This window comes from Vipera ursinii, assembly GCF_947247035.1.
Source record: "Vipera ursinii genome assembly, chromosome: 2".
Classification (NCBI taxonomy): Eukaryota; Metazoa; Chordata; class Lepidosauria; order Squamata; family Viperidae; genus Vipera; species Vipera ursinii.
In genome coordinates this window covers 212,229,056-212,256,669 of record NC_139513.1, presented here as the reverse complement: position 1 = coordinate 212,256,669, position 27,614 = coordinate 212,229,056, and the positions used below count along the sequence as shown (strand labels likewise).

Sequence of the window (27,614 nt, the reverse complement as noted above, 5' to 3'; positions counted from 1 at the left end):
CGCGCGAGGTTACGTGACGTCGTGAGTTTGACATGCCTGATCTAAGGGGATAGGTAAAGGTAAAGGTTCCCCCGGACATGCACGCTAGTCGTTTCCGACTCTAGGGGCCGGTGTTCATCTCCGTTTCAAAGCCAAAGAGCCAGCGCTTGTCCAAGGACGTCTCCGTGGTCATGTGGCCGGCATGACTAGACGCCAAAGGCGCACGGAACGCTGTTACCTTCCCACCGTAGTGGTCCCTATTTTTCTACTTGCATTTTTACGTGCTTTCGAACTGCTAGGTTGGCAGAAGCTGGGACGAGTAACAGGTGCTCACTCTGTTATGCGGCACTCGGGATTCGACCTGCCAAACTGCCGACCTTCTGATCGACAAGCTTAGCGTCCTAACCCACTGAGCCACCACGTCCCTTTTAAGGGGATAGACAGTAACAAAAATTCAGAGCTATGTCTCCAAAGAAAATCAAAGTTATGAAAGTCTTGAAAGAAGAAGAAAAATTGAACCAGATATTGGAAAAAAGAGGAACTGGAGAAAATTAAGACAACTATCACATTATTTGATTACTGATTATTTTGATTATCACAAAGTTAGTGATTTTCTTGCTCCTTAGAGAAAGATAAGGCAATGGAAGATTAGAGAAGATTATAAAATTGGAAGATGATCAGGATAAAAAGAAGATCCAAAGATTGATTACTAGAGATCCAAAAAAAGTCACAAATAAATAATTTCTTAAAGTGAGAAGCACCATATTTAGCAAAGGACTGAACATGCAGGACCAGGGTGAATTTGATTTAAATCATGATTTAAACCACTAGTAAAAAGGCTTGATTTAAATCAACTCGATTTAAATCATAATTTTTAAAGAGCAACTGTCCTATCTGTCCCACTGTGCTCCTCCTCTGACCCACTGTTAACTCACCAACAATCCCACTCACTTTGATGGGATGGCTGGTGATGCGGCAGTGACACAACAAGGTGAAGGATGTAGCAGGCAGTAGGTGAGCAGATACCTGCTAACAGGCGCTGCCAGGAGTGATCTGAAATGACAGGTGCTCTTTAAATGTAAGGACTCATTCTTGCTGGTAGTTAGAATCTTTAATATTATTATTTGCAAACAAAATGATTGTTTTCCTATTTAGAATAATAAGCTGTCAGGTTAATAAAACAGTGATATCAAAACAGATTTTAAGTTAATAGGTTAATCACTCATAGTTGGAGAACTACTCAAATTCTTTTATTTAATTAAAACACTTAGAGCCCGGTACAGATGCATTTCTCTTCAAAAAAAAATCATACAGTTTGTAGTGTACATAGATTTGCAAAATAATGGGATCAAGGAATATTCCTGAACTTTGTTTTATGATTTATCTCATGGTTACTGTGAAATTGTGTGAATGCATCAGTGCAGTGCATGTTATCTCAGCTTGCAGAGCATGGATTCATTGAATGGGTTTACCAAAAATATAAATATTGCAAAATGTACAGCCTCATGCTACATAACTAAGCTCCATTTCATGCTGAATAAACTAAGTTATTAATGTATCTTAAACAGAAAACTATATTCAGATAGATTTTTACTCCAAAAACATTTTATTAAAAAATAAAAATAAAATAAAATTAATTTAATTTAAAAAATACAATTTTTTAAAAAAATCAATTATTATTCACGCTGTGCAGGACAAAGCAAGCAAGCCACTAAAAGAAAAACCAAGGATATATTTTAACAAACATTGAAATATGGTGAGCTGAGTTCAAAACAATAGCTCACACAAGCAAAAATAGTAAAAGGGCAGTATAAAATGTAGGAGACAACACTGGAAGTTCTCAAGTAGAGTATGTTCAACATATCAGTACCGAGATCCATAGGATATGATGAACTCATTGGGAGCAATGTGTGTGTTTTACAACTTATTTTGGAATGCTATGAATCTTAAAATATATATTTTCACTGATCCTTAGAATATACTTGTTGGATGTAATAGGATTTAATATCATTCCAGAGTATAATCTAGATTTTGTAGTTAAATTTATTAAAAAGTCACATAGTTAACATACTTCATAAAAATTTCATTCCTTTTTTTACTGATATAGTTAGTTCTCAACTTACAACAGTTCATTTAGTGACTGTTAAAAGTTACAACAACATTGAAAAGTGACTTATGAACGTTTTTCACTTACAACCACTGCAGCATCCCCATGGTCACATGATCAAAATTCAGATGCTTGGCAACTGACTCATATTTAAGATGGTTGCAGTGTCCCTAGGTCAAAATTCACTTAAGAAATTTTTCACTTAACAGCATAAATTTTGGGCTCAATTGTGGTCGTAACTCGAGAACTACCTGTAATAGCACAAATTATGTATGATTACTCAGACATCATGTCGTATTCAGTGGCATTCTTTCCAAGTAGGAAATTTTGCCTCATTTTATGACTTTTCTTGCCACGGTTGTTAAATGAATCATTGTGGTTGTTAAGTGAATCTGGCTTCCCCATTAACTTTTACTTGTCAGAAGATTGCATCACATGACCTAGGGACACTGCAACCATCATAGATAGATAGATAGATAGATAGATAGATAGATAGATAGATAGATAGATAGATAGATATAGCCATATTTCTCATGTTCTAATTGGCATACTTTATCTCCGTTGCTATGAGCTTTAACATTTGTCCTTACATTCCTTTCTAACCTATCCACCTGACACTCGTTTTTGTGTAATAAAAAAGCACTAATTTCCCTTCTAAGATGGCCCACCTAGCTCAGCTTCTTAATATTTTCAGCACTTTCTAGGAATATTTTGCCCTATTAAGTTCCAGAGAATAAAGTAGCTTGCGTGTTAATGGCAGCTGAGGCTTTCCTTAAGCACATTTGCTCATGGTTAACTAGAATTTACTCCGTCAACCAATCTTCTGGATTTAGAGTTAGTTTAAAGTGTTAATCGCATTTAACAGAACTTCTTACTCAGATAAGATGCTGCCAGGCTCCTAATTTCCAGAAAACCAGGAGGCCGGTAGCACCTTTTTCTGAGTAAGAAATGCTATTAAACGGTATACGATGTGGTGAGCTCACTTCACAGTCTAATTACTTGATTTGATTGAACCAAGATACGGGTTTTCTTGGCTTTTCTGCTCTTTTTTTGTTGTTTTTTCGTTTCGCAACCCGCTATTTTGTGTAACGCGAGTTTTAAAAGAGGACCCAGATTGTTGGGGGCAATTAAGCTGACTTTGTAATAATGCCGGTTGGGGTGTGTGTGTGAAAGCCCTAATAAGCAGGCATATACATAGAATGAAGGCTACTGCTAAGCTTGTAAGCCGCCCTGAGTCTTCGGAGAAGGGCCGGATACAAATGTAATAAAAATAAAATAAAATAAAAAACGAGACAGCTACAATCCCGCCAAAAAAGGCGGGCGAAGGGACAGCAGGATGAGGCTGCATCTCCCTGTCACGTGGCTCCGACAACTGTATTCTGCGCCTGCGCAATTGAGCCGTTTCCCCCCCCTTCTCCTCCCTCCCCCCTGCCGCAAGGCTGACGGACTGTGATACCTCCAGAGGGCCGCGGGTTGCCTCAGTGCTCCGCCGTTTCCTTTCGTTGCCGCCTCCTTCCTCTGGGCCGCTTAAGCGCGAGCGGTGCCGCTTCTTCTCTTTAGAGAATTTACGGCCCGTCATGGCGTCCGCCTCCCCGAAACGGTGGAAGTGCCTTTTAACGCGTCTTGAAAAATAAATAAATAACCGCATCAAACAGCCATCTCGCGACTGGCGGGATCGGAGAGCCGCGCGTTGCGCTCAGCTGGACGCCCGTCGCAGTTTGCTTGCGTCACTCTTACGACTTGTTCGCCATAGAGATAGAAATCTTAATTTTAGATAGATAGATAGATAGATAGATAGATAGATAGATAGATAGATAGATAGATAGATAGATAGATAGATAGATAGATAGATAGATAGATAGATAGATAGATAGATAGATAGATAGATAGATAGATAGATAGATAGATAGATAGATAGATAGCAGACGAAGTCGGACATATGTCTATGGAGATTCTCAGTCATCCGGGTCATAGTTATCCCAAAGATGCTTTTTCACCAGTCAGCTGGACTTGCTTGTTTTTCTTTGAAGACGTTTCGCTTCTCATCCAAGAAGATTTTTCAGCTGAAGAAGCTTCTTGGATGAGAAGCGAAACGTCTTCAAAGAAAAACAAAGTCCAGTTGACTCGTGAAAAAGTACCTTTGGGAAGTCTGCATAGTTTCCCTCTTTTGCAAGTTAACCCCTCCGCTTCTGATCCCTTGCAGCATCTTTTATTTGCATGCAATTGGCAAAGAGTTTTTTTGGTTACTGAGCTTTCCTATACAGTACGTTACAGGTAGTCCTCGATTTGCAATTCATTTAGTGACCATTCAAAGTTACGGCACTGAAAAAAAGTGGCTTGTCACCATTTTTCACACTTATGACCATTTCAGCATCCCCGTGGCCATGTGATCAAAATTCAAACAGTGATTTATGACTGTTTTTTTACAAGACCACTGCATGTTACATGATCAGATGCTTGGCAACTGACTCATGATGGTTACAGTCTCCTGGGGTCATGTAATCCCCTTTTGCAACCTTCTGACAAGCAAAATAAATGGGAAAGCCAGATTCACTTGAAAGTGTTACTAATTTAACACTTTGATTCAGTTAACAACTGTGGCAAGAAAAGTCATAAAATGGACCAAAACTCACTTATCAAATGGCTTACTTAGCCACAGAAATGTTGGGCTCAATTGGGGTCATAAATCAAGGACTACCTGTATTATTAATCCAAAACTGACCTTAGAATTATTCCAGCTTCAATAAAAATTGCTCAGATTGCTGCCATTTAGCCCACATCCAGTACTCTAATTCATCCTAAATTCCTGGGCTCATTGGTTATCATACAAGTAAAAGGAATACTGTAGATCCATGATTGTTACGGTACACTCCCCTTAGACAAATCTGATTTATTAGAAGTATCTAATAATAAATCATATTTGTCCAGGGGAGTGTACCCTAACAATCGTGGATAATTTTTTCCAGTGCCTCAGCCAACAGCTGATTTTTTAAAGTCAGTTATTAATCATGAAGATAGATTATTATGAAATCTGACATTTGTGTGTTCCTCTGTAAATATACATTTTTTTTAGAGTCTTCACTTTGATTTATAATTTTGCACAGTGTTAAGTGTTGTGAAAAGTAGGGTTCTATAATTTGTATGATTTGGTAGATCACCATAATTGTGATCTATGAATTTCAGTGGTTCCAATTTAAAACAGTATTTGAATCTGTGAACACCATGCTCAGATCTGTTATTTGTACCTGAGTTGCATTATAAATAATTGAAAATACAAAGGTAAATACTGTATAAAAATCACATTTTGGGGGAAAAATCCTTAACAGTCAAAAAGATTTATGACTGTGCACCTTTTTTGGTTTTTTTTATTTTGGACCAGTGGTTAAGACATTGGCCTGTTGACCAGAAGGTTGGCAGTTTGAGACCCAAATCCTTGCCCCAGCTCCTGGTAACCTAGCCATTTGAAAGCATGCAAATGCAAGTAGATAAATAGGTACAAAGTAACAGTGTTCCGTCTCCCTCGGTATATAGTCATGCCAGCCATACGACCATGGAAGTGTCTTCAGAGAATGCTGGCCGAAGGAAATGGGAGATGAGCACAGCTCCCTAAAGTCAGACACTACTGAGTAAGGCAAACCTTTACCTTTTTAATATTGTTTAACAGAGCTGCCTGCCTGTAAAGACACAGGAGAGGATCATCTACTGACCGGCAGCCGATTTCCTCTGATGATTAACAGGTGCCTGCTCCACTTGATCCAAGGGCAAGGAGAGAGGAGTATAGGCAAGCCCAGGGAAGGGCTGCAAGGTTACTGGGAGGAGGTCACCCCACCCTTCCTCTCAAGAAACACCTGGAGGGGAGTAATTTAAGAAGCCGTGGGGAGTTACTCTTTGCCAGGAACAGTTGTTTGCTTTGGCTTTCACTTCCTTGGCTTTTACTTGTGCCTGTTGCCATTTGCCTTGCCTTGCCTGGAAGATTGCTCTTTGCATTTTCTTTTGGACCTTGCCCTTCTCTGGTGGCCTCCGTTTGGCCTTTGCTTCAGTGGGGCTTTGGAACTTCTTTTTCTGGGACCTGTTTCTTGCCTTGAGGACTGCCCTTGTATTATGCCTGGACCCTGCCTGGTGGATTGGACTTGGAACCCTGGACCTTGTCCTGTGAGCGTGCTCCTATTCTGTGGACTTTCTCGGTACAATCGGGGCTGTTGTTTGGGGGACTGAGGGTGGAGCCTTACCGGTTGTTGGAAGGCCATTGGCTGGAACATTGTTTAAGAGAAATAAAGAACTCTTTAGAGGCCTGCCTTGACCACCTGGGTCATAACACCTGCCAGGTTTCCAGGTAGATGCTTTGGCCCTTCGGAAAGGAGAGTAAATCTATCCTGCTTGAAGAGCCAATACGTGTGCCTGCAAATGTTCTCTCTTGATCCTAGCCGCTTTCTAAAACTAACCCTTTGCAGAGAATATTGAAACCTTTTGAACGTGAAACGGGCAGCAAGGCAATAGGGCAATTTCACAGCAAGCCAAAGCAACCACTTGTATCTTTGACCATAGATAAAGGTAGCCGTGCCAGCGGTCTCTAAAAATGAGGGGAGTGTAATGTGTTCATCTTTTATGTCTATGATTTATAAAGAGTCAGAGGTCCATCTTCTTCAACATCATCTGGTAACCGTCCAAAGCAATAGAGAACCGCAACCATCTAAAGCAGTAAGATACAGTACAGGGAGTGCAGAATTATTAGGCAAATGAGTATTTTGACCATATCATCCTCTTTATGCATGTTGTCTTACTCCAAGCTGTATAGGCTCGAAAGCCTACTACCAATTAAGCATATTAGGTGATGTGCATCTCTGTAATGAGAAGGGGTGTGGTCTAATGACATCAACACCCTGTATCAGGTGTGCATAATTATTAGGCAACTTCCTTTCCTTTGGCAAAATGGGTCAAAAGAAGGAATTGACAGGCTCAGAAAAGTCAAAAATAGTGAGATATCTTGCAGAGGGATGCAGCACTCTTAAAATTGCAAAGCTTCTGAAGCATGATCATCGAACAATCAAGCGTTTCATTCAAAATAGTCAACAGGGTCGCAAGAAGCGTGTGGAGAAACCAAGGCGCAAAATAACTGCCCATGAACTGAGAAAAGTCAAGTGTGCAGCTGCCAAGATGCCACTTGCCACCAGTTTAGCCATATTTCAGAGCTGCAACATCACTGGAGTGCCCAAAAGCACAAGGTGTGCAATACTCAGAGACATGGCCAAGGTAAGAAAGGCTGGAAGACGACCACCACTGAACAAGACACACAAGCTGAAACGTCAAGACTGGGCCAAGAAATATCTCAAGACTGATTTTTCTAAGGTTTTATGGACTGATGAAATGAGAGTGAGTCTTGATGGGCCAGATGGATGGGCCCGTGGCTGGATTGGTAAAGGGCAGAGAGCTCCAGTCCGACTCAGACGCCAGCAAGGTGGAGGTGGAGTACTGGTTTGGGCTGGTATCATCAAAGATGAGCTTGTGGGGCCTTTTCGGGTTGAGGATGGAGTCAAGCTCAACTCCCAGTCCTACTGCCAGTTTCTGGAAGACACCTTCTTCAAGCAGTGGTACAGGAAGAAGTCTGCATCCTTCAAGAAAAACATGATTTTCATGCAGGACAATGCTCCATCACACGCGTCCAAGTACTCCACAGCGTGGCTGGCAAGAAAGGGTATAAAAGAAGGAAATCTAATGACATGGCCTCCTTGTTCACCTGATCGGAACCCCATTGAGAACCTGTGGTCCATCATCAAATGTGAGATTTACAAGGAGGGAAAACAGTACACCTCTCTGAACAGTGTCTGGGAGGCTGTGGTTGCTGCTGCACGCAATGTTGATGGTGAACAGATCAAAACACTGACAGAATCCATGGATGGCAGGCTTTTGAGTGTCCTTGCAAAGAAAGGTGGCTATATTGGTCACTGATTTGTTTTTGTTATGTTTTTGAATGTCAGAAATGTATATTTGTGAATGTTGAGATGTTATATTGGTTTCACTGGTAAAAATAAATAATTGAAATGGGTATATATTTGTTTTTTGTTAAGTTGCCTAATAATTATGCACAGTAATAGTCACCTGCACACACAGATTTCCCCCTAAAATAGCTATAACTAAAAACAAACTAAAAACTACTTCCAAAAATATTCAGCTTTGATATTAATGAGTTTTTTGTGTTCATTGAGAACATGGTTGTTGTTCAATAATAAAATTAATCCTCAAAAATACAACTTGCCTAATAATTCTGCACTCCCTGTATATATGTCTGCTGAACCTCTGACATTTTTGTTATCGCCATAACTTTGAATGGTCTCAGCTGTGTTGTGCAAGCCAAACCAATTGTAGATTAATATCTGATGCTAAGACATTGTTTGTTCCTCAAACTTAACCTACGACATTCTGATTGTTTTACACATTGGCACCAAATCTAAGACAAGAAAGGTTTGAGACCACTCCTTATATACCACACCGAGACTAAGGAAACTTCCTGTAATTTAGGGAAGCGTATAGACTCCCGATGATGTTGAGCACTGCGGATTGTTTCCCTAGTTTGGCTAATGAAACATCTACAAGAGAACAACCAAGCTCAGAGAGCACCCAGGACCACTCTGATGCCCACTCACGTAACTTTTCAACTACTGTCGTGTTTCTTGCGATCAGAATTAGTCAATTTGGTTGTTTCAAATATATCACATTCATATGGGGGTTGTTTGACTGTAGGGAAACACAAAATAGGAGGAATTCTTGTATTCCTACACTAAGTCATGATGGGCGGGGCTACTTTTTGTGCTACAGTGGATAATAGTTTTGACACATTTTCTCAACCCAAACATTGTAGTTTGCAATCTGTTTATGTCTTAGCAGGGTATATGAAATGTTGAATATCTTGTTAACCCTGTTAAACATGATATTCGGACTTTGATTCTGAAACTTGATAGGTCTCACACAAAATTGACTTATAATTTCCATTTCAATTAAAAAAACATCCTCCTATGAAGGAAACCCCCCCCCAAATAAATTGAGAAAGTTCAAAATGGAAATAATTATTTGCATCTTTAGCCTTGAAGCTGCATTTCTAAATCCAGAAGAAATGATAAGCATAGGAGCTGCATTTTTCTGATAAGGTACTAAGAAATAATGCTGACATTTAGGTATAAGGGCTTAGAGTTTAGAATGAGCCTTTCATCAATATGAATGTGACAGCTCATACTCTGTAGCATTATTCTGGCAAATCTGGCTGGCTGAAGATAACACTGCACTCAACAATGGGAAGGTTATCACTAAATTCAGAGAACGATAGAACCATATGTATTCGGAAGAAACATTCTATAGAAAGATAACCAAAAATGAAAAAAAGCACCTGGAACTACAAAAGACCTATTTTGTGGCATCCTACATTTTTCTGTAACAGTGGTTAAAAAGACATGTACTGTATGAGGGAAATCAACTGTCATAAAGAATCAAGACCACTATTAAGTAGCGTCACACAATGTAAAAGCTCAACATCAAAACACATTGCTGGAATTTCTTCCAAAATAGAAACTTAAAACTAGTTAACTTTTCCTTCCAGCTCTTTCAGTCCCCCTCTTCTTTGCAGCCCTGTGGATTTAATCCCTTATATACAAATTGATTCTAGATGGTTTCACCAAAATGGAGGCGCTCAAAGAAACAAGAATCCATTCGGCAAGTGATTTCTGTCTGATGAAAGGCAGCAGATAAGTCACACATGTCAACGAATCAAGATCTCCCTAATTTTTGTTACTCCTAACCCACAGGAGGTATGAAAATTACCTTTAAAATAAGCACGCGCTTAACAGCTGTGAAGAAAAACACTTTTAAAATCAGTGCAAAAAAATTTATTCAGATCATTTTAATTCCAGAGAGCTTTCCCACAATATTTATTTATTTTTTTGTAAAATATGAAAATGGGCATCTCTGATAATAGTCCTAGACTCCCAAGTGTGTTTTTTTAAAGGTTTACAGCAAATTAAGAACAAATCTACAGCATTCATTTACTTTAGCTGGTTCTGATATAGAGGAATACTTTTTAATTTGAGAATCGACTCCTAGGGACTTGGCTAATTGTACAGCATTTGAATCATCACTGATCAATGTCCCCAGAGCCACAAGCAGTCTAAAAATAGCTTCAAGGTCTTGCACTACCTCCATGACTGTGCTGATCACTGACAAGCACTGAGCTTTGCCCTCAAGGTTGTTATTCTTATGTAGACAAACGGCATAGTTTAGAGCCAACGTGGCCAGCGCAACGTGAATGTTCTTATTGCTGCTCAACTTCAGTTCTATTGCTTGTGACATTATGGAGTCCCCCTGTGCCAACATGAGCTTTTGGCCAACTGGGTGAATAAAACAATTGCATAAAGTTCGCAGAGCCAGCATCTGATTGGCTTGCTTTCCTCCAGGGCTCAGGAATTTGATGAGATGACTGCAGAACCGAAGGCCATCTTTTTCGCTACAGAAGCTTTCGTTCACACTGGGATGCCTGACTGCTAACCGAAGAATATCTAGTGCTGGAAAGACAAAGTCTAAAAACAGAAATACACAAGCAGTTAATGGTTTTCTTATTAAATTGTGCAGAATTGTCTTGTAAATTGGTAAACTCTCGCTATTCCAAATCTGAGCAGAATTAACTCACCAAAGGTTAGGAATGAAATGGTTTTCTCAGGAACGCATTTCATATTCCCACCGGCAAAAATGAAAAAAACAAACCTAAACATTATGGATGTCAAAATGAACACATTCAGAAGGACTCCATTTAGAATGTCTAGGTTGATGGCCATGTTTAGGCTCAGAAGCTAAGCAACGCCAAGCCTGACTGAAAATCTGTTCAGCAATCTGGATATAAAAGGGAAACAATGGTTTGCAATACATGTGGGTGTGCACATAGTATCTCTGTTATGTAGTACCCGTACATACTCTGAATCTGGATTGCAGTAAAGTCTCGATAGTTATGAGAGCTATTCAGGAAACACTGAGCTGTAAACGAGGCTGGGAAGTTAAGAAATATTCCATAAGAAAGCTCTGGCAAACCATTTCTGTACTGTTGCCAAGAAAATCAGACATGTCTTCATGAAGTCAACAGGAATCAAGCTCAACTTGTAGGAGACTTGAATTTAATAAGTAAGATAGTTGGCTAAAACAGAAATTAATCTATAGATCTTTGTACAGCATTTGCAACAACGGACTGAATATAGCACATTATGAAAATCTAGGTTAACCTGTGTGTAAGGTGATAAAGCAGTATACCAAGATCCCTGAAGAAGGGCTCCAGCACAACCCCAAAAGCTTGGAAAAAATAAACCTCTGGTCCTGGTGACCAACTCAGATTGGATCCTGCAGTATTATCCTGGGATATGTATGTTTGCCTTCATTCACCTGAAAATTAGACAATTCTGAAAGATGGCTTAAGTACAAGCCAAACAAACATAATGAGTATTTCATCACAACCCTGAGAACTTTACTGTTCCTTTTCATTCTTAAAACACACCTCTTCTCCAATAAATATCAGTAATGGAAATCTGAGAATGTCACCCCACTGCCAACTAATTCACCCACCTGCTCGTTCCTTGCCTATAGAAAATGGGTTATGCCTCGAGCTTTCTAAATTGTCCAACAACTGTTTGCAACAACAAGCAACTATTTGTAACCAAAGTCGTATTTCTATGATGGGCAGTTGCATGAACTTCCTAAGGAAATAAGCTATTCATGAGAAGGAAAGTCCTAGAAGTTAGAGAGAGCTGCAAAACTGGATACACAATTAGCCAAGAAATGGAAAGCAAACCAGTGGCTCATTAAAATCACTCTTGTAAGTGAAACATGCATCCTAGTGACCTTAAGAACATATCCATATAATTTTCTGGACAAAAATACAGAAATCATATGCCACTGCTGCTTTTGGGGTTTTTTTTTTCTTTTTAATTACCTTAGAAATCACAGATAAGGCCCCAATCATTTTTTTTCCTAGAGGAAAACAATTACTAGCATTATCTAAACATAAGCATGCTTTCACTGTGTGCATTTTCAATTAGTCAAACTACATAACTAAGTTGAACTTCCAGCTTTTAGTTAGTTCTAGTACATGGATTTCCCCACCCCCCCCCCCAAATATCTTTCTTCAATGGTAGATACACTGTGAATTTTGTCAAGTGGAAAGAGTTATGCAGACACTTGCATATTCACGCAGTGGCACCTATGGATGTAATTAATAATAAGGTACCCGTTTATCAGAATAGTCCAAGCAAAACAGTGTGCTACACCTACCATCATTCCTAATTTCTAGAAGTTTAAGGAGTCCACTGTTATTTGAGAACTATAATCAAAATTTTTAAAAAGCATGCATTATAAATGTTTGTATCGCTTCATGAGAATTATTCCTAAGGCAATTCACATTTCTATGCAGCTTGCGTTCATCATCACCTCAAAGCAAGATTAAACTCTGTCAGAAACATAAGTTGCCGTAGTTGCTCTAGAATGGGATCGAGCGCCCCTGATGAAGCTAGTTGGTGATTGGACGAAGGAGGGGCTCCTGGATTTGTGGTTCCACTGAAGGTAAAGGTGGAAGTCTTTGCCCAGCTCTTAACTGACTTGTCAGTTGCAAACCTATCTGCACAGGGAAGTCTCAGCAACTGTAACTCACGCCTTGATGAACATGAATGGAAACTGCAATGCATTCCACGTGGGGCTACCTTAAAATACAAGGACTTGGGAGGGTACAACTGGTATAGAATGTAGCGGCCAGATTTCTAATCAGGAACATCAACTGTAGTAGAGTCACAACAATCTTATTAATCTATAGGTCACGGAGCCAGAATATATCAGGATGTGTCCTGGTAAATGTGACTCTGATTGGGTTATTTATGGAGGGCGTGCCGAAGGTCCCAATTCTGGAAAGACCAGAAGGCAGACTCTTTGGTAAATGATCTATACAATATGTAACAGCAGCCCCTGGAGGCATACATGGCTTCCACTCCCTCCAATGTTTTAGGAGCTACTTTAATCCAATTCTTTTTCAATGAAAATTTGGCTCAGGATGAAGATTCTGAGAGGCCATTTTATGCAACGTCATGTAAGGGTTTTAATTGTTCCTTGTATCAACACAGCTTAGAGTTTATGTGTTTGGGGCTTTCTGTAAACATTATGAATGGAGAAAGTGTCGAAAAGAAGGAGAAGGCTGAAAAAAAATCACAATTGGATGGAGATCACATCCTCCAAAAGAAAGAACTAAGAAATTTAAAGAAAAAGAAAGCAACATATGAATCAGCATATGGCTAGAGTAGAAACGAGAATGGTTTGTAAGGACAGGAAGATGTGAAATAGCGTGAAATAGCTTCAGCTAGATTCTCTTTTCTCCTTTCTCATGCCTTGAATTTCTTTGGCATGTTATTTTTTTATTCCCTTTTTTGTACTCCATGTAAGGTTGCTTACTCCAGAAGGAAAGAATATGTTGAATATGTACGTAGCTACATAAACATTTCTCAGCTTTAAATTTGGAGTGTACTGCTCTAAGGTTAAGTGTGGGATAAAAATGGCTTACTTAAAAAGATGTATTAAGATACTGCCTTTAGTCCATATCATTTGTGAGATCTGTCCTCAATAATTACTGCATACCATTTGGCCAGTTAATCGCTTTCCACAAAATTTTCAGCTGCTCCCGTGTGGGTGTTTCCATGGAGACACTGCACATTATAGACAGCATCTTTTCTAAAACGTCCAGAGCATCTTCAGTTAACTGTTGTTCTTCAGGTACATTTCCATTTAACTCTTTCATTTTACCTACACGGGAGATGTGAAATAATTCGAAATGAGTTTGCTGTTATCTCTACAATGCATTTAATTCCTTGTTATGAAAACACTGCATTATCTTTCCCGGCACCACTGAACGGATCAAATTCTGTCAGGTGTGAGCATTCCTTAACATCAACTTGTGTGCACTGATCATATAAATTAATGAATTTCAATTGGTAAAACACATCTTACTTCCAAAAAAAAAAAAAGCTTAAAAACAAGATCGCCTAAATACAGACCCACCATACTTCATCCATGCATGACTTGTTGGGATTTTCATCGTTATGTTCAAATTAGGCGTAACTGTAGCAATTTCCAAATACAATAAGACTGCCCACAAGTAATAAATTTGTTGTAGATGTGGAACAGTCTTATCACCAGTTTCTAATCCACAATAGCTTATAAATATTTAGGTGTTATGCAGACGCTGTAGCACAGGTTTACTTACCACTAGAAAATATTTTCAAACAAATACATTTGAAGTACAAGTGAAAAATTATGAAAATTGAAGATGATTTATAACACATGCTTTGGGTTCCCAAGTACCAGCAAGGATCTTACAAGGCTCTGGACAAAATTACTGCTAAACAAGACACTCTCTCCTTGTATAATCAATTATCCTGGTCAAAAACTGAAATAAAAAGTGATTATTGAGCTAAAGCTGTCACTTTCAATGTAACGCTTTCTGAAATCCTCAGTCCTTGAAAATAACTTCATAAAACTTTGGTATTTATTTATTTATTTTATTTTAATCCCATTTATATCCCGCCCTTCTCCGAAGACTCAGGGCGGCTTACAATTTAAGCACAAACCAATGTGCTTAGCAATAGCCTTCATTCTATGTCATCAGACTTTGGTATTGTGGCCCCAAAATACTTTCTATGATCTCAAAACTCTAAATACAGTCTTAACATACATCTTATGAACACTGTGGAAACTGGGAACAGTTATAAGATCAGGGAAGTAATGAGTAATAAACTAATGCTGGCTTTTGAAAATTAACACTTTATGCTTTGGAATATAACTGATATACCAGGATTACAATCTCAGATGTGATGATGCAGCATAGGTGATCCACCTAAGGAAACATGTTATGTGAGAGAACATGTCATGAGCTGGCTGATTCAGACAGACTGGAACCCAGTTTTTCAGAAGACTATCTGAACTGTTTTCTGCAATAATTAACGCTATTCATGTGGTAACATAAAATTAACTTTGATGTTTCAAGAGTGAAAATGGTTTATATTGTATTGGTTGGCTGGAAACCACTTGATTGCAGTTCAAAAGATTGCACCCTTTGATAAATATTTCAGGAGTCAGAAAGAGGTTGGTGTTACTTTTCCAACTAAGAGATTTTATTAAAAGAGACAAAACTTTTAAGAGTTGCAACTCACTTTACACAGAGAGTGCACAGCCAGCCAGTGTGATGACCCGGGGGCACGGCACAGAGGCAACACAGTCAGCTGACAGTTCAAACCTCCCCTTTATTGCTCCAAAATGTTCCCCAAACTCTGTGGCAAGTCCCAGAGCAAAGTGGTGACACACATAATACACACACCTTCAGCAGCCTCTGGCTGCAAGTTGTCCAGCACAAAGCTGTGAGCACAAGGGCTGCTAAAAGAAGAAATCCAGCAGGGCAAGGGATTAAATCAATTAGTCCAGGAAGCAAAAGAATGGCAATTAATCCAAGAAGCAAGAAATAAAGCAAGAAGTCCAGAAAACGTCCAATGTCGGCAACGGCACACAACCTCCATGAATTCACGTTTGTTCCCGACAAATGCCCCTCCCCACAGCATCTCCTTAAGTCTCAGTCTCCGGGTGTGCCTTGTGGACAGGGGCAGGGCGCTCTGCTCCCGAGTAGTTGGGTCAGTCTATGCTAGTGGTGGCGAACCTATGGCATGCATGCCAGAGGCGGCACTGAGAGCCCTCTCTGTGGGCACACGTGCTGTTGCCCCAGCCCCGCCTCGCCCCCTCCTCACCAGCAGCCCCCTCAGTAGAGAGTTGGCCCCGGGTGTGGGCTGCTATGATGGCACAGCCAAGGACAGGGACAAGACTCCGTCCTCACGCCCCATCGTGCACAGATGATGCTGTGGGGCGCGGACGGAGGGCGTGGCCGCTATGACGGTGCTAGGCTGCCTGGGCGATCTGCTGTGGCGGGCCGTGGAGGTGGTGGGTGGCCCCGCGGGTGGGGCAGAATAAAGAGTGGGGACGGGGCAGGTTTTGGGCACTTGGTCTCTCAAAGGTTCACCATCACTGGCCTACGCTGTTCTCAGCTTCTCTCCACTCTCCGTGCTCGAGGATCAGGAGAGGGTGGTCCTTGCTCATCGCCTGAGCTCTGTCTCTCATGTTCTCTGCTGAGCCTCTCTTGGTCATCCTGCCCCTCTTCCTCCCTGTCTATAAGCCATCCCAATCCCGAAAGGCTCTGGCCTGCCTCTGCCCATATTCCTCCAAAGCCAACGACGCCTCCCCCTCCATCTCAGTTCCAGCTCCTCTTCCTGTGTATATTCAGGCTCCAACGGGGGCACGACAGCCAGTTTGGTACAGGGTTTAAGGCGGCAGGCTTAGAAACCAGGAGACCGTGAGCTCTAGTCTTGCCTAGGTGATTTTGAGCCAATCATTCTCTTTCAGCCCAACACCCCCTCGTAGGATTGTTATGGGGAGAAAACAGCAGGGAGGAGGAGCTTGAAGTAAGTTTGGTGGCTTGAGTTATATGTGTAGAAAAAAAAGATGGAATAAAAACCTAAGAACTCTCGGCATCTGATGGAGTAAGTGCAACTCACAAAAGCTTTTCCCCGTTTCATAAAATTTGGCAGTCAGAAAAGCAGCTCCTTTGGATTTGTGTTTTCCCACCCTGGATTAATACCGCCCTCCTCTTACAATGTCTTCAGCTATGTAGAGAGGAGAAAGCAGGCAGCGCTTTTAATGCTCAGCCTGATAACAAAACTCTTACCCAGGGAAGATTGTACCTGATGGCTGATCAGAAAGGCAAAAAAGTAAACGCAACAAATTTAGCATTATTCCAACATTTTCTCCAATAGGAGAAAACAAAGCATTGTTGGGTAAACAGAAACTCTTGGGGGGAAAAACTGACCTGCAATACCTATCCTTTAGTTTATGAGAAGCAAATAGCAGCTTCATTCTATTAAAAAAGATAAATTCTCTTTCTATATTTATTCTCAGACATGTAACTAAGAGTGAAGACGTTTGTAAGTACCAAGGGATTAATATATATATATATATATATATATATATATATATATATATATATATATATATATATATATATATATATTTGTTTTCTGAGGTTTTCGCGGGTGCCTGTATGTGGATCCTTGGTTTTTCGGGTTTTTCCCCACGTAGAACTAAAGGTGTGGGCGCAACGTTTCAACGGAATCCCATCCGTCATCATCAGAAGAAGGAAGCTAAAGCCTGATGATGACGGATGGGATTCCGTCGAAACGTTGCGCCCACACCTTTAGTTCTACGCGGGGAAAAACCCGAAAAACCAAGGATCCATATATATATATATATATATATATATATATATATATATATATATATATATATATATATATATATATTCAAGATTAATATGCCAAACAAATTGCTTTGTGCATGAATTGTTGAAGTCACTGCAAATATACTCACTCAGTATTAATGATGGGTTGGCCTGATCAAATGTAACAGCTTCTTTCTTTGGAAAGTAAATATTTTCAGCGTTAGCTATCACAGATTTGGGCCCTAAAGAGGAAAGGGAAAAAGAGAAGGAGATTGCCAGCTACTTTAGCAGAGAATCAATTTATTGCTGATAAACTGAATAAAGAGTAATTACTTGATTGCCAATTGTATTTCAATAAATACAAGCTAAAATGTGACCTGTTCTCCGAAAACTAGATAAAGAGAACTCAATTAAGCAAACGGATCAAAAACATTCTACTTCTTCATGGAGGAAAATGATCTAAAGCTGCAGATATTCCACACGTTCAACCATTCGTTGAATGATTGTTTAAAATTAAGACGACCAGATTTATGACCTGTCTTTGAAGTTATGACTCTTGCACCATCTCCATGGTTATGTGATGGCGATCTGGGCAACCAGCTCACATTTACCACTGGTCGCAACATGCTGCAGTCACGTGACTGCAACCTGCAATATTCACAGCTGATTTCCAACATGCAACATCAGCTGGAAAGGGTCAGGGTATCTCTCCGTGAACTGAAGCTCAAGTGGATCATGCAGCAAGACAACCACCAAAAAGACCCAAGTTGTGTGACCAAAGAATGGTTAAATCAAAAAAGAAGTTAATGTCTTGGATTGGCCATGTCAAAGTCCTGGCCTTAATCCTATAGAAATGTTGTGGAAAGCAGGCCGTTCATGTGAGGAAGTCCACCAACATCCCTGAGCTGAAATTGTTCTGTAAGAAGGACCGGGCACCAAAGAATCAATGGTGGTGCAGTGGTTAGAATGCAGTATTGTAGGCTAATTCTGCCGACTGCTAGCAGTTTGATCCTCACCAGCTCAAGGTTGACTCACACCCTCCCGTCCTTCTGCGGTTGGTAAAATGAGGACCCAGATTGTTGGGGGCGACGTGCTGACTCTTTAAACTGCTTAGAGAGAGCTGTAAAGCACTATGAAGAGATATATAAGTCTAAGTGCTATTGCTGTTACTATTGCTTTAGTGGACTAAAATTCCTCCAAGCTGAACTGTACACATACCCAAGCACATATTATAGTTATTGATGTAGCCTAAATATTTAGTTCAAAAGTAAGTCCATTTGTTTTATTCTTATACTTTCTTTCACTTGCCACTGCCTATCACCTCTGTCCTTCATACCCTGATCTGCCTACTACATTTATTATAAACCTCATTTACTTGTTGAAGTGGATTATGAGTTCTAGTTCTACCTTGCACAGAAAAGCCAACTGGATGACTTTGGGCCAATCTCTCTTAGCCCAACCCACTTCACAGGGTTGCTATAGTGGGGGAAACGAAAGGAAGGAGTATGGAATATGTTCACTGCATTGAGATTCATAAAAATATCAAAGGCAGGATGTGAATAAATTATAATACACTAATACATTATAATATCCTAGGTTCTTGGGAAGAGCTTGATACATATGAAAGTTGATATGAGCTAAAGAACCAGCAGCTGTGACTTCACACTGTTGTGAACAGATAATAATAATGTCCCAAATTCTGTGATGATTCACACCCTGTTGCAAGCCACATGTTTCTCGAGTTCAGATATACCATGTTATGTAATTCCAACTGCTGTGGTTTGTAAACCATCGTTTATAACGAATGAATCCAGTGACACTATAAGTACCTTTTCCAATATAAACTTTTAAAAGGCCAATAATATTTCAAAACCTGGAGAAACTATAAAATAAGCAGAATGCTCATTTCCCCCCACCCCCCAGTTATAGCACAGCAGTGGTTCTAGCTATAAAAAGGTAGTTAAACAGATAAGTGGCAACAAAGGAATTGTATTTGTTGAGTATGACAAATAAGGAAGAGAATAATGAATGCAAGTAGCCAGTTTGGTAGTTACAGTATTGTTCTTTGGCACAGTTAATCTCTTGTCCACTTACCTGTAAATGGATGAGTTCCACTTAGAGTAGTTGAAAGATTAGATGTACCACCTGGGACGTAACGACCAGAACCTTAAAAACAAAAGAACAGTAAGAAATAAGGTTATATTCACAAAGCTTACATAGACATTCATAATATAAGCTTATATAGACATTCAATTCTGTCAAAAAAAATCAAATCCATACTTCATTCTTAATATAGTTATCCAAGTTTATTGTATTTTATAGATTGTGAACCCAATTCGCCTCACAGGGTTGTTATTGTTAAGAAAATAGGAAGAGGAAGGAGTACTAGGTATAATCACCACCTTATTTATACAAATAAGATGGGGTAAAAATAAAATAATAACTGGCGGTAACTTCCAAATAATATAAGGAACAGTTTATTGACAGATATAAATGAAAGAAGTACAAAGTGAAAACAAAGCAGCCAACAACGAAAGAACAGCATCAAATAATTCTCATTCTCTTGGTTAACACTAGATTTATAGCCTAGTCCAGGGGTAGGCAACCTCGGCTCTTTTATGACTCATGGACTTCAACTCCCAGAATTCCAGAGTCAGCTGACTCAGGAATTCTGGGAGTTAAAGTTCATGAGTCATAAAAGAGCCCAGGTTGCCTACCTCTGGCCTAGTCCTAGTATACCTAAAGGTAAAGGTAAAGGTTCCCCCGCACATGTCCGAGGACGTCTCCGTGGTCATGTGGCTGGCATGACTAGACGCCAAAGGCGCACGGAACGCTGTTACCTTCCCACCGTAATGGTCCCTATTTTTCTATTTGCATTTTTACGTGCTTTCGAACTGCTAGGTTGGCAGAAGCTGGGATGAGTAACAGGCGCTCACTCTGTTACGCGGCACTCGGGATTCGACCCGCCAAACTGCTGACCTTCTGATCGACAAGCTCAGCGTCCTAACCCACTGAGCCACCATGTCCCTATACCTACTAATAAGCAAAATGACAGTAATACCACTAGATGGCAGTCAAGGACCTAAATAATTTAAAAGCTAACAAATTTTAGGAAAAAAAATTACTAAAACCTTTCAGGATCTGCATGGGACCTCTTAAAAAAATTGAACTATTTACAAAAATAAAGCTTCTGGCCCCCACCCTTTGGAACATCGTCCCCTGAAAATCAGATTGGTTTCTGGCCGTGAAAATGTGGTTCTGCCACAGGCACAGGGACTCAGGAATGTGGTAAAGCTTGTGCTGTGTTGATTATTATTGATGGAGGTTAAGACTACTGAAGCTATGATTTTTTTTGTTGCGTGGGGGTTTTTTTATATTGTTTTTATTTTTCTTATATTGTTTTGGTCTTTTATATTATTTGGCCCATGAGCTGCCCAGAGTAAAATGTTATTTGAGACGGGACAGCTAAATAAATTGAAGTAATCAATAAATACATAATAGATATCTAAACAACATACCTGATGTACCAGGAATATTATACATTTGTCTGAAAACACTTGATTCCTGGCACATTTCTCTCTACGTGTTTAAGCTGAATATAGGCCAAGAGTGTTATTCACAAAGAGGAGGGGACAAATATAATTCATTATCTTTTCTGACTTCAGTTACGTTCATTTGCATCTGAAGGTATAAAACACTGCTTATATTATATGCATTCGTGCACGCATTGGTGGTATAGCCTTTTCCTTTTTTTGTTGGGAACATTCCTCTGACTCTTAAATGCATGGGGTCAACACTGTGTGTTTTCCATACTGTCAACCAATTTTTAGTGACTTGCAAACAAAGTCAATACCTGTAAATGGATCTGTAGCAAATCCTTCATTAGATTCTGAGGAAGAGCCTGGAACATAGCGACCACTACCTGCGAAAAGATGTACCCAACAGAAGAATCAGGTCATTGTCATACTGATTGATTGATCCTGCACTACCAGGCTGGCATCAAACTCTTAATGACCACACAGAGAGACCCTCTTTGAGATGGTCTATCCCAGAGGTAGGCAACTTTGGCTCTTTTATGACTTGTGGACTTCAACTCCCAGAATTCCTGAGCCAGCCATGCTGAGGGGAAAGGGAGAGGTTATTATTATTATTTATTATTTATTACATTTATATACCGCCCTTTCCCGAAGGACTCAGGGCAGTTTACAGGGTGATTAAAAACAAAGATACAAAAGTTAAAAACAGATTAAAAAAAATTATATTCGTCCCTGCATAAATAAAACCCCAGTTAAAATTAAAATTAAAACTAAAATTAAAATTCTCAGCCTGGGCCAGAGAGCTCGAAGAGCCAGGTCTTCAGGTCCCGGCGGAATGAACGGAGGTCGGGGGCAGTCCTAAGCTCCACTGGCAGCTGGTTCCAGAGGGCAGGTGCACCCACAGAGAAGGCCCTCCCCCTGGGTGTTATCCGCCGGCAGTCTTTTACCGCCGGCACCCTGAGAAGGCCCTCCCTGTGGGAGTGCACAGGACGAAGGGAACTTGATGCTGGCAGCAGGTTTTCCCTCAAATATCCCGGACCCAAGCCATTTAGGGCTTTATAGGTCATCACCAGCACCTTGAATCTCACCCGGAGGGCAACCGGGAGCCAATGCAGCTCGCGGAGTAGAGGTGTTACATGGGAGTATCAGGAAACCCCCATCACAACTCGCGCGGCCGCATTCTGCACCAGCTGAAGCCTCCGAGTGGTCCTCAAGGGCAGCCCCATGTAGAGAGCGTTGCAGTAGTCTAAACGGGAGGTCACGAGCGCATGAGTGACTGTGCGTAGGGCATCTCGGTCCAGATAGGGTCGTAACTGGCGCACCAGGCGAACCTGGGCAAAAGCCCCCCTGGTCACGGCTCCTATATGGTCTTCAAAATTGAGTCGTGAATCCAGGAGGACGCCCAAGTTGCGAGCCCTATCAATGGGGGGGTAACACCTCACCCCCCATCGTTAGAGATGGAATAGTCTGGTTAACCCGAGATGCCGATATGCACAGCCACTCAGTCTTGGCGGGTTTCCATGTTGGCTCAGGAATTCTGGGAGTTGAAGTCCACAAGTCACAAAAGAGCCAAGGTTGCTTACCCCTGGTCTATCCTCAACACAGCCCTTCAAGCCTTCGGATGAAGCATCTATCACGCCCTTAATTCCACTTGTTGCCGGTCTTCCTCTTTTTTCTCATGCCAGCATGATAGACTTCACATGAGAACAGGATCTTCCCGCACAATTATCTTCAAAATATAAGCTGAGGCAGATCATTTGTGTCTCGGATGAGAATCCTGTATGTTCTCTTCTATAATCCAATTGTTTTACTTAGCCGCTACATTACATATTTCATAAAGGATTTGTTTTACATTAGTGCCGCGTAACAGAGTGAGCGCCTGTTACTGGTCCCAGCTTCTGCCAACCTAGCAGTTCGAAAGCACGTAAAAATGCAAGGAGAAAAATAGGGACCACTACGGTGGGAAGGTAACAGCGCTCCGTGCGCCTTTGGCGTCTAGTCATGCTGGCCATATGACCACAGAGACGTCCTTGGACAAGCGCTGGCTCTTCGGCTTTGAAACGGAGATGAGCACCGGCCCCTAGAGTCGGAAACGACTAGCACGCATGTGTGGGGGAACCTTTACCTTTACCTTACTTTCTTTTACAGTATTTTGTCACCAGAGGTGGCATGGCTTGACTCAGTCAGTCTAGAACAGGGTAACTTATAACGAAAACAGTGTTACGCTAGTTTTCTTTTAGTTTGTCCCTTGTTATGAAAATCCAGGTAATTTAATTTTTTGGCTGCTAAATTTTGACTGCATGCTTTGTAGAGGCTCAGGAAGGCACATATTATTTAGGATTACACAGACGGTGAAATGGTTAAAATCTTTGATTAAGCCCAAGGAAATACAGGTGTTAAGCCCTTATCCTATAAAGTTTGAGGAAGCAAGAATTCTGGAAGTTTCTCTTTACTTTCAGGAAATCGCTACTTGATCAGGTCTTAATTGGATTTGAATAAATTAGTGCTAGTTGAACGTGGCTGAAGCAAAACAAATGCCAAGATCTACATTACACATATAAAAATAAATATGTCATACTCTGTCATGCTTTTTCAAGCAGTTCAAGAACATAATTTTCCCCTACCTGTGAAAGGATCTGAAAATCCTGTATCTGTGCGCCCCAGCATTTGCCCTTTGGTGTTATCTACTATGAACTTGGCCACTTGATCCAGGAACATGGGATTCAAATCATTCTTTTGCAGGAAGTTGTATGCTGTCAGCCATGGATCGTCAGTAATACTGTATGGCAGTTTATAAGAGGGGCCACCTTCATTTACGTCAATAGTGAAAACATAGTCGTATTCCTTTCAACAGAAGTCAAAATAAAAACAATGATTTTCCTATGCTTTCCTTCAAAGCACACAGATGAATACACTGAACGATTAAGTCATTCAGGGAAAAAAGGATTTACCTTTCCTTCAAATAAAACTTTTCCAGATGTCTGCTGGGTAGCTCCAGATGAGCCCACAACATCTCCAATTTTGATCCACTTGTCTTCACTACTGCTCCACTGGTAGGCTTCAACTTTTCCAGCCTCTTTAATAAGTCTTGTTTGCCCATCCCTTGTACCTTGAAATAGAGAGAGAAGAACATTAACTCCATGACTACAGAAAGTAATTTAATAACCAATGTGTTTTTTCCTGCATCAAAAATGAGATAATTCTGGGAGTTTTGTCTTGTCTTGCCCTCAAATATAGCAGTGCTTATAATTTGCCTTGAACTCTTACTAAGGTAGGTAGGTAAAGGTTCCCCCGCACGTGTGTGCTAGTCGTTTCCGACTCTAGGGGCCGGTGCTCATCTCCGTTTCAAAGCCGAAGAGCCAGCGCTTGTCCAAGGATGTCTCCGTGGTCATGTGGCCAGCATGACTAGACGCCAAAGGCGCACGGAACGCTGTTACCTTCCCACCGTAGTGGTCCCTATTTTTCTACTTGCATTTTTACGTGCTTTCGAACTGCTAGGTTGGCAGAAGCTGGGACGAGTAACAGGCGCTCACTCTGTTAAGCGGCACTCGGGATTCGACCCGCAGAACTGCCGACCTTCTGATCGACAAGCTCAGCGTCCTAACCCACTGAGCCACCGCATCCCTTTGAACTCTTACTAGCACCGGGTAAAAGATTAGAATTTGTACGCCGTAATTTTAGAGGTATGAAATGCAATGTCATGGGTCAATCCTCGACAATCTGCTGATACAGATTTGAAAGAAATTCCACTATCTATGCCTCCTACCTGGCTTACAAATTAATGCAAATCAGGCTTTCTCCATTAAGGTTGAGGTCACCAGGGATTTCATGAGATGTCACAATTAAAAAAAAATATTTTTTGAACTTTGCAGAATGCCAGCCCTCGGACTGGTGAACATTCTCACATGCTATTGTTGTAAACATTGTTAAAATGTGGATTAGAAGTTAATTGTATAGTGACATTTTTGGTATTTTTCCCCCTCCAGTTAGTTTTGAGGAAGAGCACTCTTGAGGTCTAAAGATTATTTCAAGGGTTCCTACGGTTTTTTTTAAAAAAAGGCTGAGAAAACCTGCTCCAGATTAAAAATTATATCTTACGCAATATAGCATGAACACTTTTCAGGGTAAAGCTAAGCTCTGATTATGCCTCTGGTATACCCAGTAAATGTAACTTTGTACCATTAGTACTGTAGAGAATGCTGTTTATGGCAAAAGTACAACTAAGCCTTGTAACTTACTCTATTTCATCTTTATACGAAGCCATTATGCGAAAGCCCTGATTGACCAAAGGCATAATGGGTGACAGTTCTCAGTATCTATGGGTCCATACTCAAGTGCCATATATATGTTGTTGCGGATGTATATGGTGGGCGGAAAGCACAGATTGCTGAGTTTGCTTTTTCAGTGCAAAAGGCACATCAACCTACCTGGACCGAGATGCCCTACGCACACTCACTCATGCGCTCGTGACCTCCCGGTTAGACTCCTGCAACGCTCTCTACATGGGGCTGCCCTTGAGGACCACTCGGAGGCTTCAGCTGGTGCAGAATACGGCCGCGCGAGTTGCGATGGGGGTTTCCCGATACTCCCGTGTAACACCTCTACTCCGCGAGCTGCATTGGCTTCCGGTTGCCCTCCGGGTGAGATTCAAGGTGCTGGTGATGACCTATAAAGCCCTAAATGGCTTGGGTCCGGGATATTTGAGGGAAAACCTGCTGCCAGCATCAAGTTCCCTTCGTCCTGTGCACTCCCACAGGGAGGGCCTTCTCAGGGTGCCGGCGGTAAAAGACTGCCGGCGGATAACACCCAGGGGGAGGGCCTTCTCTGTGGGTGCACCTGCCCTCTGGAACCAGCTGCCAGTGGAGCTTAGGACTGCCCCCGACCTTCGCTCATTTCGCCGGGACTTGAAGACCTGGCTCTTTGAGCTTTCCGGCCCAGGCTGAGAGTTTTAATTGGGGTTTTTATATTTCTATTTCAGGGACTGAATTTAATCATTTTTAATTGTTTTTTTATTTTTGTATCGATGTTTTAAACACCTTGTAAACCGCCCTGAGTCCTACGGGAAAAGGGCGGTATATAAATCTAATAAAATCTAAATCTAAATCTAAATCTACTGTTGACTGCAACAGATAACAAATAAATAACTGGGGAAGAGCATAACTTAATACATCAGCAAAGCTGGCCCATGACTCACTAGCTTGCTTAGCGGGCAGTTGCAAGTCAAATACAAGAGGCTTGTGTTTCATGCCTCTTGATTTCCTGGAATATTTCTTATTCTTCCAGTCTGCCTGATTACAGAGAAGCTCTCTTCCAACTTACCCATTTACACATAATAGGGAGAACTGTATTATCATGATTACGCAAAAAGAAAAAAACCCAATAAAGCCATGATCTCATTATCTTGTAATAGATGTTGCAGACTAACGACAAATCACAGACTTACATGAATTCAGAAATTTTATTTCAAGGATCGAAACCTAAGGGGCTATTCCCTAAAGTTTGAACTCAGCCTGCAAAATCTTCCTCTAAATGCATTCACTTGATTGTAATTCTACTTTTTTTTATTCCATCATTCAGCACTTCACCATGCCTCCTATCTTATTTTTTTTCCCCTAGATTTTAAATTGTTCTGTTGGAGATAGTACCAAAGATTGCTCATTTTTAAAGCGGCAGAAAACATTCAGCAATTAAAGAGTTCTAGTATGCATGTTCAAAAGTCATTAATGTTTGCTTCAACTTTTGGGAGAAGGGGAAGACAACAGCTACCATACCAGGTTCATTCAGATGTTCTCTACCAGGAAGGTCATCAGCGTTGATGTCCCCTAGGTCACCAGTTTTAGAATCAATGGTTGCTTGAGAAAGCTCATTTTCAAAAGCACGAATCTCCTCCAGGCTGGCTGTGCGCTCCAAGGATTCTGTGAACACTCTGATAATTCCATCACTGAAGGAGGAGTAAAAATTGTTCTGGTTACCCAACAAAGTAGTTTCATTCATTACTTTTCCATTTACTGCTATGTTTGTCTCTAAAAGGTCCATCTTGGATTCCGCCCCCCCCCCAATGAATTCAAAATAATGCATTGAAATATCATAGAGACTGGCTCATTTTAACATCGCAGTCTACTTTTTAAAACATGGAAACACTAGATTCCATGAACATCGACGATGTGTCATAAAGTTATAAACAATAAGACCTGCTGAAGGATACCTTCAAAATTCATCTAAAAAGCCCCGTGTTGAATGGACTTCTTTGCTTAATATAGTTTGAACTAGAATTAAAATCAAAATAGCTACAGTATCTCTAAAAACCTGACTGGTTCAACTAGAGAATAATTTTCTCCGGTATCTAAAGTTCATTAACTTCTTAATATGGAAGTTCTGTTTTAAATTGCAATGATCAAGGGCTAGTATAGAGTTATTAATTACTTAGGGAAAAGGGAGAAGGCTAACAAACAAGCTAGCTTGTATTTTTCAAAGAATACAAAATATCAGCCGGCATTACATGACATACAAAGCCCTACATGGCATGGGTCCGGACTACCTGCGGGAGCACCTTCTGCCAATGTCAACGCCCCACCGTCCTGTGCGCTCCCACAGAGAGGGCCTCCTCAGGGTGCCACCGCTCAAGGAATGTCGGCTGGTGGCCCCCAGGGGGAGGGCATTCTCAGTGGGTGCG

The 27,614-nt window shown here is 40.9% G+C and overlaps 2 protein-coding genes across 2 annotated transcripts in view; both read right to left on the bottom strand.

The window, feature by feature from the left end:
• CAAP1 (caspase activity and apoptosis inhibitor 1) overlaps positions 1-3,757 on the bottom strand; it is a 31,708-nt gene extending 27,951 nt beyond the window's left edge. Inside the window, exon 1 of the mRNA XM_083356794.1 lies at positions 3,543-3,757. Within this exon, the coding sequence (XP_083212920.1) occupies positions 3,543-3,734 (192 nt within the window). The 5' untranslated portion in view covers positions 3,735-3,757. The remainder of the gene's footprint in view (positions 1-3,542) is intronic.
• A 6,188-nt stretch (positions 3,758-9,945) lies between these two features.
• PLAA (phospholipase A2 activating protein) overlaps positions 9,946-27,614 on the bottom strand; it is a 29,140-nt gene continuing 11,471 nt past the window's right edge. Inside the window, exons 7-14 of the mRNA XM_083353786.1 lie at positions 26,713-26,882; positions 23,893-24,050; positions 23,566-23,785; positions 21,259-21,327; positions 19,500-19,571; positions 17,555-17,647; positions 13,730-13,894; positions 9,946-10,647 (exon numbers count right to left, since the gene is read on the bottom strand). Coding sequence (XP_083209912.1) covers positions 10,082-10,647; positions 13,730-13,894; positions 17,555-17,647; positions 19,500-19,571; positions 21,259-21,327; positions 23,566-23,785; positions 23,893-24,050; positions 26,713-26,882 — 1,513 coding nt within the window. The 3' untranslated portion in view covers positions 9,946-10,081. The remainder of the gene's footprint in view (positions 10,648-13,729; positions 13,895-17,554; positions 17,648-19,499; positions 19,572-21,258; positions 21,328-23,565; positions 23,786-23,892; positions 24,051-26,712; positions 26,883-27,614) is intronic.